Raw genomic sequence first — 13,937 nt, 5'->3', positions numbered from 1 at the left:
TTCCCGCGTCCTACATCTTCTTCAGCACAGCTGCTTACAGATTAACCTTGGAATAAACCCGCAGCGTACCTAATCCTGCGCTAACAGCGGCGGTCCCTGGGTTACAATATTTCTTGCTCACATTTCTGTTTTATAAATGGCCCATGACTGTGATTTACCCCATTCATGAATCAATGGAGGAGAAGAGAAGTCTTAAAGATTTGCTAGTCTCTAGGGGCTGCTAATGACTGTATGTGAAATGTGCAGCTTCCCAGCGATAGCAGACGGTTACCAGACAACCCCTTTACCCCTTCCGCATCTATAGGTCTGTTCAGTACATAACAGAACATGTCCTAGACTTGTCTGCAAAATGAAGACTGCAAACCCACTGACATCAATGAAAAAAAAAATATAATGCGGACTCCGCACTGACAGCTTCTGTATTTTGCAGATCAGTAATGATGCCCCTATTGGTCAGCACCCAGCTTTTCCAGAAACTGATACACCTAAAAATGTCTGGACTGAATTTGTATCCATTTCTGAAAAAGCTGCGTTATTCCCAGTATAGTCCCTGTTATAGAAGGGGTTTGTCACCCAGCTTTCCTGGAGATTTCAAATCTGCCTGGCTACAAATCGATGTGTCCAATATTGCAGAATAAGTAGGCACTGAGTGACAGGCACTGAGTGACCAAGTTCTGGTCCGTGGTAGCGGAATCCACAATGAAATTCTTAGATAGCCCGAACTGGAAACCACAAGTTTGCTCAACACTACTGAAGAGCTTACAGTTACTGGTGATTCATATAATGCAGTATTTGGCGACATCTAGTGGTCAGTGGCAGCATTGCAATTAGTTGAATCGTGTCAAACAGCTTGAGTCTTCCTAGAGACCCAGTTACACTTTGCAGTGCACAGCGGTTAGGTTACAAGCGCGAGTTTAGTGCATATATTTACAGTGACCATTCAGCCCACTTTCACACAGTCAGTGTTTGATTAGTGATCGTCAGCCAAAACCAGGAGTGAAGCCTCCACAGACATAAGGTAGAAGGATCAAACAATGACATGTGACATACACACAAACGATTCTCTTTCAGTGTCCGTTCCGTTTTTTGTTTTTTTGGACAGCATATGCAGAACCATTCATTTCAATGGGTCCGGGAAAAAAACTGTAGTTGCTTTGTGTGCATTCCATTTCCGTATGTCCGTTCCACAAAAATATAGAACATGTCCTATTATTGTCCCTATTGGGTGCAGCCAATAGCAGGCTGTGACGGTGAACGAGCCCCTGTCACGGCATGCTATTGGCTGCTTCCTCGTCACCGAATGTATTGATCCGAGCGACAGGGAGATGCAATGGCGGCCGTGCAGGGATCCAGAGGGACGCGGGTGCCGGGTAGCAAGTAAGTATAATCCATACGAGGGGCCCAGGGAGGGATATTTTACATATCTGATAACCCCTTTAACCGCTCCAGGACTGCATAACGCATGGATGAGTCCTGGAGGCGGTCGATTTATACCTCCTGGACGCATCCGTGCGTCATCTCGCGCGAGGCGAGATTTCCTGTGAACGAGCGCACACAGGATCGGCCGGTAAGAGACTGGATCTACAACCTGCCAGCGGTGATCGTTCGCTGGCAGGCTGTAGATTCGATTTTTTTAACCCCTAACAGGTATATTAGATGCTGTTTTGATAACAGCGTCTAATATACCTGCTACCTGGTCCTCTGGTAGTCCCTTTTGCTTGGATCGACCACCAGAGGACACACGTAGCTCTGTAAAGTAGCACCAACCACCACTACACTACACCCCCCCTGTCACTTATTAACCCCTTATGAACCCATATAGACTCCCTGATCACCCCCCTGTCATTGATCACCCCCCCCTGTCATTGATCACCACCCCCCCCTCAATTCAGACGTCCGTATGTGTATTGCGGATCCGATCCATGGATCCGCAAAACACATACGGATGTCTGAATGGAGCCTGACAGGGGGGTGATCACTCCATATACACTCCCTGATCACCCCCCTGTCATTGATCACCCCCCTGGTAAGGCTCCATTCAGACGCCCGTATATGTTTTACGGATCCACACATCCATGGATCGGATTGGCAAAACACATACGGACGTCTGAATGGAGCCTTACAGGGGGGTGATCAGGGAGTCTATATGGGATGATCACCCCCCTGTAAGGCTCCATTCAGACGTCCGTATGCGTTTTACGGATCCACGCATCCATGGATCGGATCCGCAAAACACATACGGACGTCTGACCCCATATAGACTCCCTGTCATTGATCACCCCCCTGTAAGGCTCCATTCAGACATTTTTTTGGCACGTTAGCGGAAATTTCTTTTTTTTTTCTTACAAAGTCTCATATTCCACTAACTTGTGTCAAAAAATAAAATCTCACATGAACTCACCATACCCCTCACGGAATCCAAATGCGTAAATTTTTTTAGACATTTATATTCCAGACTTCTTCTAATGCATTTGGGCCCTTAAAATGACAGGGCAGTATAAATACCCCACATGTGACCCCATTTCGGAAAGAAGACACCCCAAGGTATTCCGTGAGGGGCATATTGAGTCCATGAAAGATTTAAATTTTTGTCCCAAGTTAGCGGAAAGGGAGACTTTGTGAGAAAAAAAAATATATATATATTTATTTCCGCTAACTTGTGCCAAAAAAAAAAAAAACTTCTATGAACTCGCCATGCCCCTCATTGAATACCTTGGGGTGTCTTCTTTCCAAAAACGGGGTCACATGTGGGGTATGTATACTGTCCTGGCATTTTAGGGGGACGAAAGCATGAGAAGAAGTCTGGGATCCAAATGTCTAAAAATGCCCTCCTAAAAGGAATTTGGGCCCCTTTGCGCATCTAGGCTGCAAAAAAGTGTCACATATGTGGTATCACCGTACTCAGGAGAAGTTGGGGAATGTCTTTTGGGGTGTCATTTTACATATACCCTTGCTGGGTGAGATTTTGATTTCAAACTACTTCTCACGCATTTGGGTCCCTAAAATGCCAGGGCAGTATAACTACCCCACAAGTGACCGCATTTTGGAAAGAAGCCACCCCAAGGAATTCCGTGAGGGGCATGGCGAGTTCCTAGAATTTTTTATTTTCTTGTCACAAGTTAGCGGAAAATGATTTTTATTTTTTATTTTTATTTTTTTCTTACAAAGTCTCATTTTCCACTAACTTGTGACAAAAAATAAAAACTTCCATGAACTCACTATGCCCATCACGAAATACCTTGGGGTGTCTTCTTTCCAAAATAGGGTCACTTGTGGGGTAGTTATACTGCCCTGGCATTTTAGGGGCCCAAATGCGTGCAAAGTAGTTTGAAATCAAAATCTGTAAAAAATGGCCGGTGAAATCCGAAAGGTGCTCTTTGGAACGTGGGCCCCTTTGCCCACATAGGCTGCAAAAAAGTGTCACACATGTGGTATCGCCGTACTCAGGAGAAGTTGGGGAATATGTTTTGGGGTGTCATTTTACATATACCCATGCTGGGTGAGAGAAATATCTCGGCAAAAGACAACTTTTCCCATTTTTTTATACAAAGTTGGCATTTGACCAAGATATTTCTCTCACCCAGCATGGGTATATGTAAAATGACACCCCAAAACATATTCCCCAACTTCTCCTGAGTACGGCGATACCACATGTGTGACACTTTTTTGCAGCCTATGTGGGCAAAGGGGCCCACGTTCCAAAGAGCACCTTTCGGATTTCACCGGCCATTTTTTACAGATTTTGATTTCAAACTACTTTGCACGCATTTGGGCCCCTAAAATGCCAGGGCAGTATAACTACCCCACAAGTGACCCTATTTTGGAAAGAAGACACCCCAAGGTATTTCGTGATGGGCATAGTGAGTTCATGGAAGTTTTTATTTTTTGTCACAAGTTAGTGGAATATGAGACTTTGTAAGGAAAAAAAAAAAGAAAAAAAAAAAATTCATCATTTTCCGCTAACTTGTGACAAAAAATAAAAAGTTATATGAACTCACTATGCCCATCAGTGAATACCTTAGGGTGTCTACTTTCCGAAATTGGGTTATTTGTGGGGTTTTTCTACTGTCTGGGCATTGTAGAACCTCAGGAAACATGACAGGTGCTCAAAAAGTCAGAGCTGCTTCAAAAAGCGGAAATTCACATTTTTGTACCATAGTTTGTAAACGCTATAACTTTTACCCAAACATTTTTTTTTTATCAAAGACATGTAGAACAATAAATTTTGCGAAAAATTTATATATGGATGTCGTTTTTAAAAAAAAAAAAATTACAACTGAAAGTGAAAAATGTCATTTTTTTGCAAAAATTTCGATTAATAACAAAAAAAAGTAAAAATGTCAGCAGCAATGAAATTACCACCAAATTAAAGCTCTATTAGTGAGAAGAAAAGGAGGTAAAATTCATTTGGGTGGTAAGTTGCATAACCGAGCAATAAACGGTGAAAGTAGTGTAGTGCAGAATTGTAAAAAGTGGTCTGGTCATTAAGGGTGTTTAAGCTAGGGGGGCTGAGGTGGTTAATCTTGTACAATCCTGCTCACTCATCTAAAACATAAGAATAATGCAATAAGGCTACATGCACACGAACGTTGTTTGTTTCCGTTCCGTTTTTTTTTGGCGGCTAGGATGCGGACCTATTCATTTTAATGGGTCCGCAGAAAAACGCGGACAGCACACCGTGTGCTGTCTGCATCAGTATGTCTGCTCCGTTGCCTGCAAAAAAAATAGTGCATGTCCTATTTTTTTCTAGTTTGCGGACAAGGATAGGCATTATTACAATGGATCTGCAAAAAAAACAGATGCCATACAGAACGTCATTGTTTTTTTTTTTTTGTGGATCCGCAATTTTCAGACCGCAAAACACATACGGTAGTGTGCATTTAGCCTAAAAGTGTAATTGCGACCTGACCGCTGTGTACTGCAAAGTGTAAGTGGGGCTCTAGGAAGAATCCAGCTGTTTGACATGGTTTAGCTAATTGCAATGCTGCCACTGACCACAAGATGTCGCCAAACACTGCTTTATTTGAATCACCAGTAACTGTAAGCTCTTGAGACGTCCGCTTCCATCAGTTTGCGAGCGATTCTATACATCTGTTTCTGGGAAAGCTGGGCGAGGACCAATATGGCTACTGCTAGGTCTTCCTCATGGCCTGTCACTCAGTGCCCATTTATGCTGCAATATTGGACACATCGATATGGTAGCAAGGCAGATTTGAAGTCTCAAGAAAAGCTGGGTGGCAAACCCATTCTGTAATAGGGACCATACTGGTTATAACGCAGCTTTTCCAAAAATGGATATTAATTCAGTCAAACCATTTTTTAGGTATAACAGTTTCTGGAAAAGCTGGGTGCTGACCAATATATTCACATCATTACAGCTGCTATGGGAGTTGTCGCCCCGCATGGATGGAAATCTGCAGTAATAGACCCATATCCCTTACATTGGAGCATGCAGATCTGCTGTCCAGGACTGGGGTAAGCTGCCTGCCCTACGATGGGTGTTCTAATAGGCAACTTGTATTTACTGGTGTTTTTATGGCTCCTTATAGACAACTCCTTTCATGTGGAAGCCGTTGGCGGCAGTCTGACTGGTGCAGCTGTCGAGACCCCTGGCATGGTAAGGCTGTGGAAGGCACTGCCAGCTATACATTGCCTGTGCTTGACTGGGACATGGAGGAAACGCTCTGGTCACCAGGGCTTTCCAACTGTTTTTTCTCCAAATTCTAAAAGTTACATTTGTGAAATTCCATAAAATAATGGCGGCCACTCACCAGTCGCTGGGTTCTTAGTAGCGTACGTCTGCCTTCCATCTGGTTTTACCCATTTGCCACCGATAAAATGGCCAAAGCTTCGTTCATGAGCATCAAGCCATGCCTAGAAAGGACGAGACAAAGGGTAAACGACCACAATCTTTGCCCAGATGGCTCTGACAACTTGTAAAATCAGATTGAAGGAGTTGTCATACAAAGGACGTTCATCAGGTATGCACTAGTCAGGTGATAAAAGGATGATTGCTGCGTGCCCATCCAGTGGGACCCCATTATTCATTAGAAAGGGGTCCTCCTCAATGCACAACTGTGATAAGAAGAGTTAGACTGGAGCGATGGTCAATAATGCACATGGCTGCTCCATTCAAAGTTTATGGGGCTGACAGAGACTGGAGCAATGTGGTGGCACAATGGGCTCTGTTGTGTGCATGAGCCATGGATGTGCCAGATCCTCCTCTCACGATGTAAGGAACATGTCTCATGTTTGTGACCACGATCCTGAGGACTTTAGATGGAAACCACGGAGGTTAATGACAACATACCATTGTGAAGTTCTCGGGAGCAATGACCAGCTGGACACATATAACAGGAGAGGACATGGTGGAGGAGAAAGACCACATCATCACGTCAGTATAATACAACAGACCCGAGGTCAGATAGGAACTCATCTCAAATCACTATGATGGTGGGAGATCGGGTCACCGTCGGTCTGGGAGATGAAGCTTGCATATGGGCTGTGTTTTCCGGACTGAGCGCGGTTGTGTGCGTGAGCCCTAAGAAGAGCATATGGAATTGCTATGTATGCAATTGCCTGACTGCAGAAGGACAATGTGAAGAGGAAATCCAATCTAAATAATCTTCTGATATGTCACAGACATGTGTAAAAAGATGAAGGCAGGACCAACGCTGATTTCTAGAACGATCTCTATGGGGGTGTATTCTCATGTGTCAGTTGGCACCATTAGCATGTCACATGACCATTACCATGAACCCGACTGAACATTCACACTGCCGTAATCATGAACAGCACGACATCCTGATAGCCCCGTATTACAACAAGCTTTAGGCGACATGCACACCACCGCGTGATGGCCAATTTGCTAACGACTATCACACAGTCGTGTTTTAGAACCATTTAAAGGGGTTGTCTCACTTCAGCAAATAGTATTTATTATGTAGAGAAAGTTTTAAAAATGTGTCCATCACATTGTACACTGCTCATTTCCATGGTTACAACCACCCTGCAATCCAGCAGCGGTGGTCGTGCTGGCACACTACAGGCTCCTGGCCACCGCTACTGTAGAACAGAGCAGGCGGTCGCAATGACATAATCGCAACCTCCTCTGCTGGGTCATGGATGGCTTGATGACTTGGGCACGCGACCACGTCACCGTGCCGCCCGTGATCCGGCACAGGAGGCTGCAGTGATTTCGGGAAACAGCAACTCAGGCCTTGTGGCCTGAAGAAAGAAGAAGTCTGTGGCCTGCATTGCATAATGTTTTTTTTTTTTTAATATGTATGGCACTACTGGGGGAAATACGGGGTGGTGGTGAGGAAAGTGTTTTATATATGGGGGCATTATACTAGAGGGGGAGAGCAATATATAAATATGGAGGCCTTAAAACCCTATGGGGCATTATTAATATTGGGGGTACTGTGGAGACATTATTAATTGGGCATTATAAGGAGGGCACCACTACTAATAGGGATGCTATTGGGTGTACTGTAGGGGTACTAATACCATTGAGGGCAGTTTGTGAGTTATTGGGGGGACTGTATAGCACTATTATTTCTGCAGTATAGTGTTTGTGGGCATTGGGGGGCACAACAAGCACAGTATTGGGGATAGATTCAGGATGACAATGTTGGGGCATCAGGAATGGGGGATGATGGAAAACTCTGCAGAGACGAGGTGCAGGTAGAAGAAGTTATCATGGAGGTCTGATCTCTGAATGGAGAAGATGAGGAAAGAGAACCTCTACATCAGAGGAGACATCAGTGGATGTAGGGATGTCCCGATACCGGACATTTGCACGAGTACTTGTAAATGTCGCCAATACCTGATGGCTGTGCAGCGGCGTGTCCCGTATCCCAGATGATCTGCGGTGGGGACTGCGGGTCCCGTGTCGGCTTCCGTGCGGCGGCGCTTCCAGCCAATCAGAGTGGGGAAGGCAGCGTGTCCCAGCGGGACTTCTGTGCGGCGTCTCCCAAGTCCCATGCAGTTGCCTAGCACTGGAAGGAAGTTAAAGCCACTTCCTCCCAGTACTCTGCATGGGAAGGATTACAGCAGCCCAGGTGGGTATGGTGCATGAAATGGAGAAATTCTGCTAATTTCTCTCCATTTCATGTTCAAACAGTGAATATAAAATAAGGTGGGCGGGGGGGAACGGGCATATAATAGTGATTCCCAACCAGTGTGCCTCCAGCTGTTGCAAAACTACAACTCCCAACATGCCCGCACAAGCTAAAGGTTTGCAACAGCTGGAGGCACATTGGTTGGGAAACACTGCAAGTTGGTCAGTGGTCACAAAATAAATGTGTTATTTCATGGTTATAATTGGTATCGGTGAGTACTTAAAGTATCAGTACTCGGTCTTAAAAAAAAAATTGTATCGGGACATCCCTAAGTGGATGTAAGAGGTATGTTGTGCTGCATTACCCTGTATGTTTAGCAGTGCTGTATGTAATGTCCATTCAAATGTCTTTAAGGCGTCATGCACACTACCGTATTTTCGGTCCACCTTCCAATCCGCATTTTTGAATGCAGACCCATTCATTTCTAAATTAGTGTGCCCAGGCCTCATTATATGGTGTGGGACAGTGGGGCGTAATTATACGCGAGACATAATTATAATGTATGGGGGCATAATTATAATGTATAGGGGCAACACTTGTTGCCCCCATACATTATAAAGTTTCCTTGTGGTCCCTATACAGTACAATGTCACCTTAGTCCCACCGTCCCATACAGTATAATGTCTGCTTGTGGCCCCATACAGTATAATGTCTGCTTGTGGCCCACATGCAGTATACTGTCACTGGTCCCACCGCCCCATACAGTATAATGTCTCCTTGTGGCCCCCATACAGTATAATGTCTCCTTGTGGTCCCCATAGAGTAGAACGTCTCCTTGTGGTCCCCATAGAGTAGAACGTCTCCTTGTGGTCCACCACCCCATACAGTATAATGTCTCCTTGTGGCCCCCATACAGTATAATGTCTCCTTGTGCTCCCCATAGAGTATAACGTCTCCTTGTTGTCCACCACCCCATACAGTATAATGTCTCCTTGTGGTCCCCATAGAGTAGAACGTCTCCTTGTGGTCCACCACCCCATACAGTATAATGTCTCCTTGTGGCCCCCATACAGTATAATGTCTCCTTGTGGTCCCCATAGAGTAGAACGTCTCCTTGTGGTCCACCACCCCATACAGTATAATGTCTCCTTGTGGCCCCCATACAGTATAATGTCTCCTTGTGCTCCCCATAGAGTATAACGTCTCCTTGTGGTCCGCCACCCCATACAGTATAATGTCTCCTTGTGGCCCCCATACAGTATAATGTCTCCTTGTGCTCCCCATAGAGTATAACGTCTCCTTGTGGTCCGCCACCCCATACAGTATAATGTGGCCCCAAATGTTTTTTTAGTTTTTTTCTTAATACTGTTACCATTGTTATATTTTTATATCGCCCAATTCAATACTGACCATGGGAAAGTGGCCGTAGTGTGTTTTGCGCTCCGCAAACCGAGGATCCGCAAAACACGGATGGCGTCCGTGTGCGTTCCGCAATTTGCGGAACGGCACGGACAGGAATAGGACAAGAATAGGACAGGTTATATTTTTTTTTTTTGCGGACCACGGAACAGAGCAACGGATGCAGACAGCACACGGAGTGCTGTTTGCATCTTTTGCGGCCCCATTGAAGTGAATGGGTCTGCATCTGAGCCGCCAAAACTGCCACTCGGATGCGGACCAAAACAACAGCCATGAACATGAGGCCTTATTAGTATTTGTGAGCCAAAACGAGGAGTTTAAAAATCAGGAGAGGCACAAATTTTTCCGTTAGGCCTCATTCACACATCCATGTCAAAAGTGGTTCATCCATGACGATGTACGTGAAGGATCCGTGTTTGGTCCGTGTGTCAGCTCTTTGCCCTCCGTGTGTCATCCATATTCCATGGAAAACACTGACCAAACATGGATGCCATTCATGCTGCGTTATTATACGGACTCAGACTTCAATGGAAGTGTTTGGTCCACATCACATATCATAGTACGTGTCCATAGTTTTTCCACAGACCCGCGGTCACTTGAAAACCAGTGAAGTGTGAATAAACACATTAAAGTCATTGGGCACGTGTGCTGTCCGTGGAGAAGACGGATGGCGTGCGTCCATGATTCACTGTGAAAGAGTCTTATACATTTTCTCTGTAGGCTTTTAGATGAATACTGACATAAAACTAAAAAATATCTATTCCCTTTAGGCAGTGTAAAGGATTCCCAGCTTTCTAACCATTAATTACAGTCTTGAGTTCCAATGACGACACAAGGTTACTGGACGCACGAGGATCTGTTAAAATGTAGCATGCACTGGCAAACAAGAAAGGGACCTTTGTCCGACCCCAGTCTATAGAGATGTATGTAGCTCCGTGTACACAGGAGAGGCCGTGTCCCGGGCCAGAGCTCCCACCCAATCACTGCCGACCTGGGGGCGCGCGCTGTAGGTCACATGCTGCCATTTACAGACAGGACGGACTGGTTCCTATGTGACTAGATGGAGATGTCGGTCAATGGAAGAATGGCTGCAGATAATGTCATTTGTCACTTACTTGTGCAGTCACAAGACGCGATCTAGCTGCAAGTTGTATGGGATTGAGGGGAGGTTCACACAGAGTTATTTTGCCCCAAAAATGCACCGAAAACGCATGCAATTTATCTCCGCTGAATTAAATGGGGAAACTGCTTGATTATTCACATGACGCCTTTTTATGCTTGTGGCTTTAAAAACTGCAGCAAAAAAAGAACATGTCCGTGCCTGAAAAACTGCGGAAGAATAAAAACCAATTCCTAAAAATACACAAATTCCGCATAGAAAAATAAAATAAAAATGTGGGAACATATGTGACCATGCCCCTAGAATCTGTAACAACCATAAAAAAAAAAAAAGGCCCATTCACACAGCATTTTTTTTCTCACAGAATTTTGGAGTAAACAGCTGCGACAAATTTCCAGCAGCGGCCACGTGAGTTCTGCCTCCCATCGCTTTCAATGGGAGCCAGTGATGAAGGTCGCGGACTGTTGGATTAAAGGGTATGTGGTGGAGATCTTGAATTAAAGGGGTTATCCCAAGTTTTGCATCACCTATCCACAGTATAGATCGGGGGTAGATAACCTCCGGCAGTCGTGAAACTACAACTCCCAGCATGCATATTTACACTGCTCTTCTTCAAACTTCCACAGAAATGAATGGAGCATGCTGGGAATTGTAGTTTCACAGCAGCTGGAGTTCCAAATTGCCCTAGTATAGATGATAAATATTGGATTGTGGGGGATATGACCCCTGGGATGACCAATGATCCTGAGAATGAGAGGCCCCCAAGTGCCCTCTGTGAATGGAGCAGTAATACGTTGCTCCACCACTCCATTCACTTCTATGGCACCGTCTACATCAGCCCCTTAGAAGTGAATGGAATGGTACACATGAGGATTTCCATATTACACATATCCTGGAGGTACATCAATGTTTGATTGATGGGGGTCCGTCCCCTCCATTGTTTACACAGGCTAAGCAGTCCTAGAGTACCCCTTTAAAAATTGCCTACACAGAAGTATAGATGGGCCACCATGAGAGTGGGTGGTCCGGTATTTTACACTGGAGGTAAATTTTCAGGGCCTTCTCCATTATATGCATCATGTGTCAAAGACAGCAATCTCATCAATGGAGATCTGAGAGGTCTGACTATATGGACTCCCCCCTCAATACAGCACAAGGACTGGGGGGTGACATGGCCCCTTCATTGTAGGCCCGATCTGGGGTGCCACTGGCTAGACCTCAATTGATGTGACACGGATGGCTTAGCTATGGAATTTACATTATATTCCAGCAATAAATATCATAGGCGTACCCCTTTATATAGTTATCATGCTCATGGACGCGTGCTATCCGTGATCTTGATGGGCTGCTCATGTAGTCACACATCAGTGGTGTTGCTCAGGCCTCAGGAGGAAAATATAGTGCAAGTAATAAACTATGGGGGAGGTTTAACAAAACGGTTTAAAGGAAAACTGGCTTAGTTACCCATAGCAACCAATCAGATTCCACCTTTCATTTTGGGCAACCCCTTTGTAAAATGAAAGGTGGAATCTGATTGGTTGCTATGGGCAACTAAGCCAGTTCTACTTTACACCAGTTTGATAAACCTCCCCCTATGTACATTAGAATCCTCACTCGCTGAAGGTTTGGTGCAGAAATTTCTGCGACTTAGGGTCCATTCACACGTCCGTTGTTTCTTTCCTGATCTGTTCAGTTTTTTGCGGAACAGATCAGGACCAGTTCTGGACCCATTCATTTTCAATGGGTCCTGGAAAAAAATAAAAATCTCAGTTTCCGTTGTTCCGTTTCGCATGTCCGATTAAATATAAAACTGGTCCTATTCTTTTCCGCAAAAATCGGATCCTGGTACAATACAAAGTCAATGGTTCCGCAAAAAACGGATGACATTCGTATGTCATCCGTTTTATGCCGAATCCGTTCCTGGAAATTAAATCCTGCCCACAGAAATCACTTATTCACTTTTTTTTTTCATTTTTTTTTTCAAAGAAATCCAAACAACTTTATTTGCTTTGTGAAATTTATACATGTTTCCGTTTTTTGTGGATCCGCAAAAAACTTATGACATACGGAAACATTTTCAGGAACAACGGATCCGCAAAAAACGGACCGAAATTCGAGATATAGAAAAATACTGACGTGTGAATGTAGCCTAACAATGGGTTCCATTCATTTGCAATTAATGAGCCTATCTCCGAAGTTTCTGCCATGTGTGAACATACCCTAAGCCTTTCACAATGTCTCTGAACAGGAGATGACCGCCAAGCTTCCTCCTAATGTAATAATGGGCAGGAACTGAGCAAACGTTATTTAACTGCTACATGGATCTGAAGATGCAAACAGTCAGTGACCTGTCCCCTGGACCTCCACTTCTGGCCTGTCAGAGCATACTGGGAGTTGTAGTTCCCCCAAAACAGCAGAGCCGCATGTGGCAAGACTACTGGCCTAGAGGATGACATATATATAGAACAGAGACGGGATAATCTACTGCAGACTTCAGTATCCAGGGCTATATGCTCAGACATCACAGACTCCGGCCCCCCTCTTGTCCACTGGCTGGGTCTGGTATTGCAAGTTTGCAACTCATTGGCTTTAAAGTGAATAGGGGTAATTTAAGGTACATTCAGATGTCCGTAACTGTTTTGCGGTCTGCAAATTGCGGATCTGCAAAAAAACACAGATTCCGGCCGTGTGCGTTCTGCATTTTGCGGACCGCACATGGCCGGCCCTGTGATAGAATAGGACATGCTCTATCTTTTTTGCACAGTGTGCTGTACGCATCTTTTGCGGCCTCATTAAAATGAATGGGTCCGCACGCGTCCCACAAAATTGCGGAACGGATGCGAACCCTAAACTACAGACATCTGAATGGACCCTTAGACTATGTTCATATTTGCACTGCAGCCTCCATTGCATCTCGGTGGTACTGATGGGGTCCATCATGTAGTGGACCCAGTAGCCTCATGGCTTCCCCTATAGGACCCTTCACATGTTGTGGATTTAATGGCTATTTCAAAAGAAGCCATCGACACAGAACCTGCTAGCATCCCCCTTGGGCCCCTTTCACACGGGCGAGATTTCCGCGCGGGTGCAATGCGCGAGGTGAACGCATTGCACCCGCACTGAATCCGGAACTATTCATTTCTATGGGGCTGTGCACATGAGCTGTGATTTTCACGCATCACTTGTGCTTTGCGTGAAAATCGCAGCATGCTCCTCTTTGTGCATTTTCCACGCAACGCAGGCCCCATAGAAGTGAATGAGGCTGTGTGCAAGCAAGTGCGGATGCGGTGCGATTTTCACGCACAGTTGCTAGAAGACGATCGGGATAGAGACCC

The 13,937-nt window shown here is 45.1% G+C and overlaps 1 protein-coding gene across 2 annotated transcripts in view; it reads right to left on the bottom strand.

The window, feature by feature from the left end:
* Positions 1-13,937, bottom strand: part of ALDH16A1 (aldehyde dehydrogenase 16 family member A1) — an 85,042-nt gene that overhangs the window by 67,770 nt on the left and 3,335 nt on the right. The window contains exon 2 of one of the 2 annotated variants that reach the window (XM_044281655.1): positions 5,772-5,874. The exons of the other annotated variant lie outside the window; for it this stretch is intronic. Coding sequence (XP_044137590.1) covers positions 5,772-5,874 — 103 coding nt within the window. The remainder of the gene's footprint in view (positions 1-5,771; positions 5,875-13,937) is intronic. 2 annotated transcript variants of the gene reach the window in all.

Source organism: Bufo gargarizans, chromosome 2, assembly GCF_014858855.1.
Source record: "Bufo gargarizans isolate SCDJY-AF-19 chromosome 2, ASM1485885v1, whole genome shotgun sequence".
Lineage (NCBI taxonomy): Eukaryota > Metazoa > Chordata > Amphibia > Anura > Bufonidae > Bufo > Bufo gargarizans.
The sequence above is the reverse complement of the archived record's forward strand: the minus strand, read 5'-3'. Positions and strand labels throughout refer to the sequence as shown.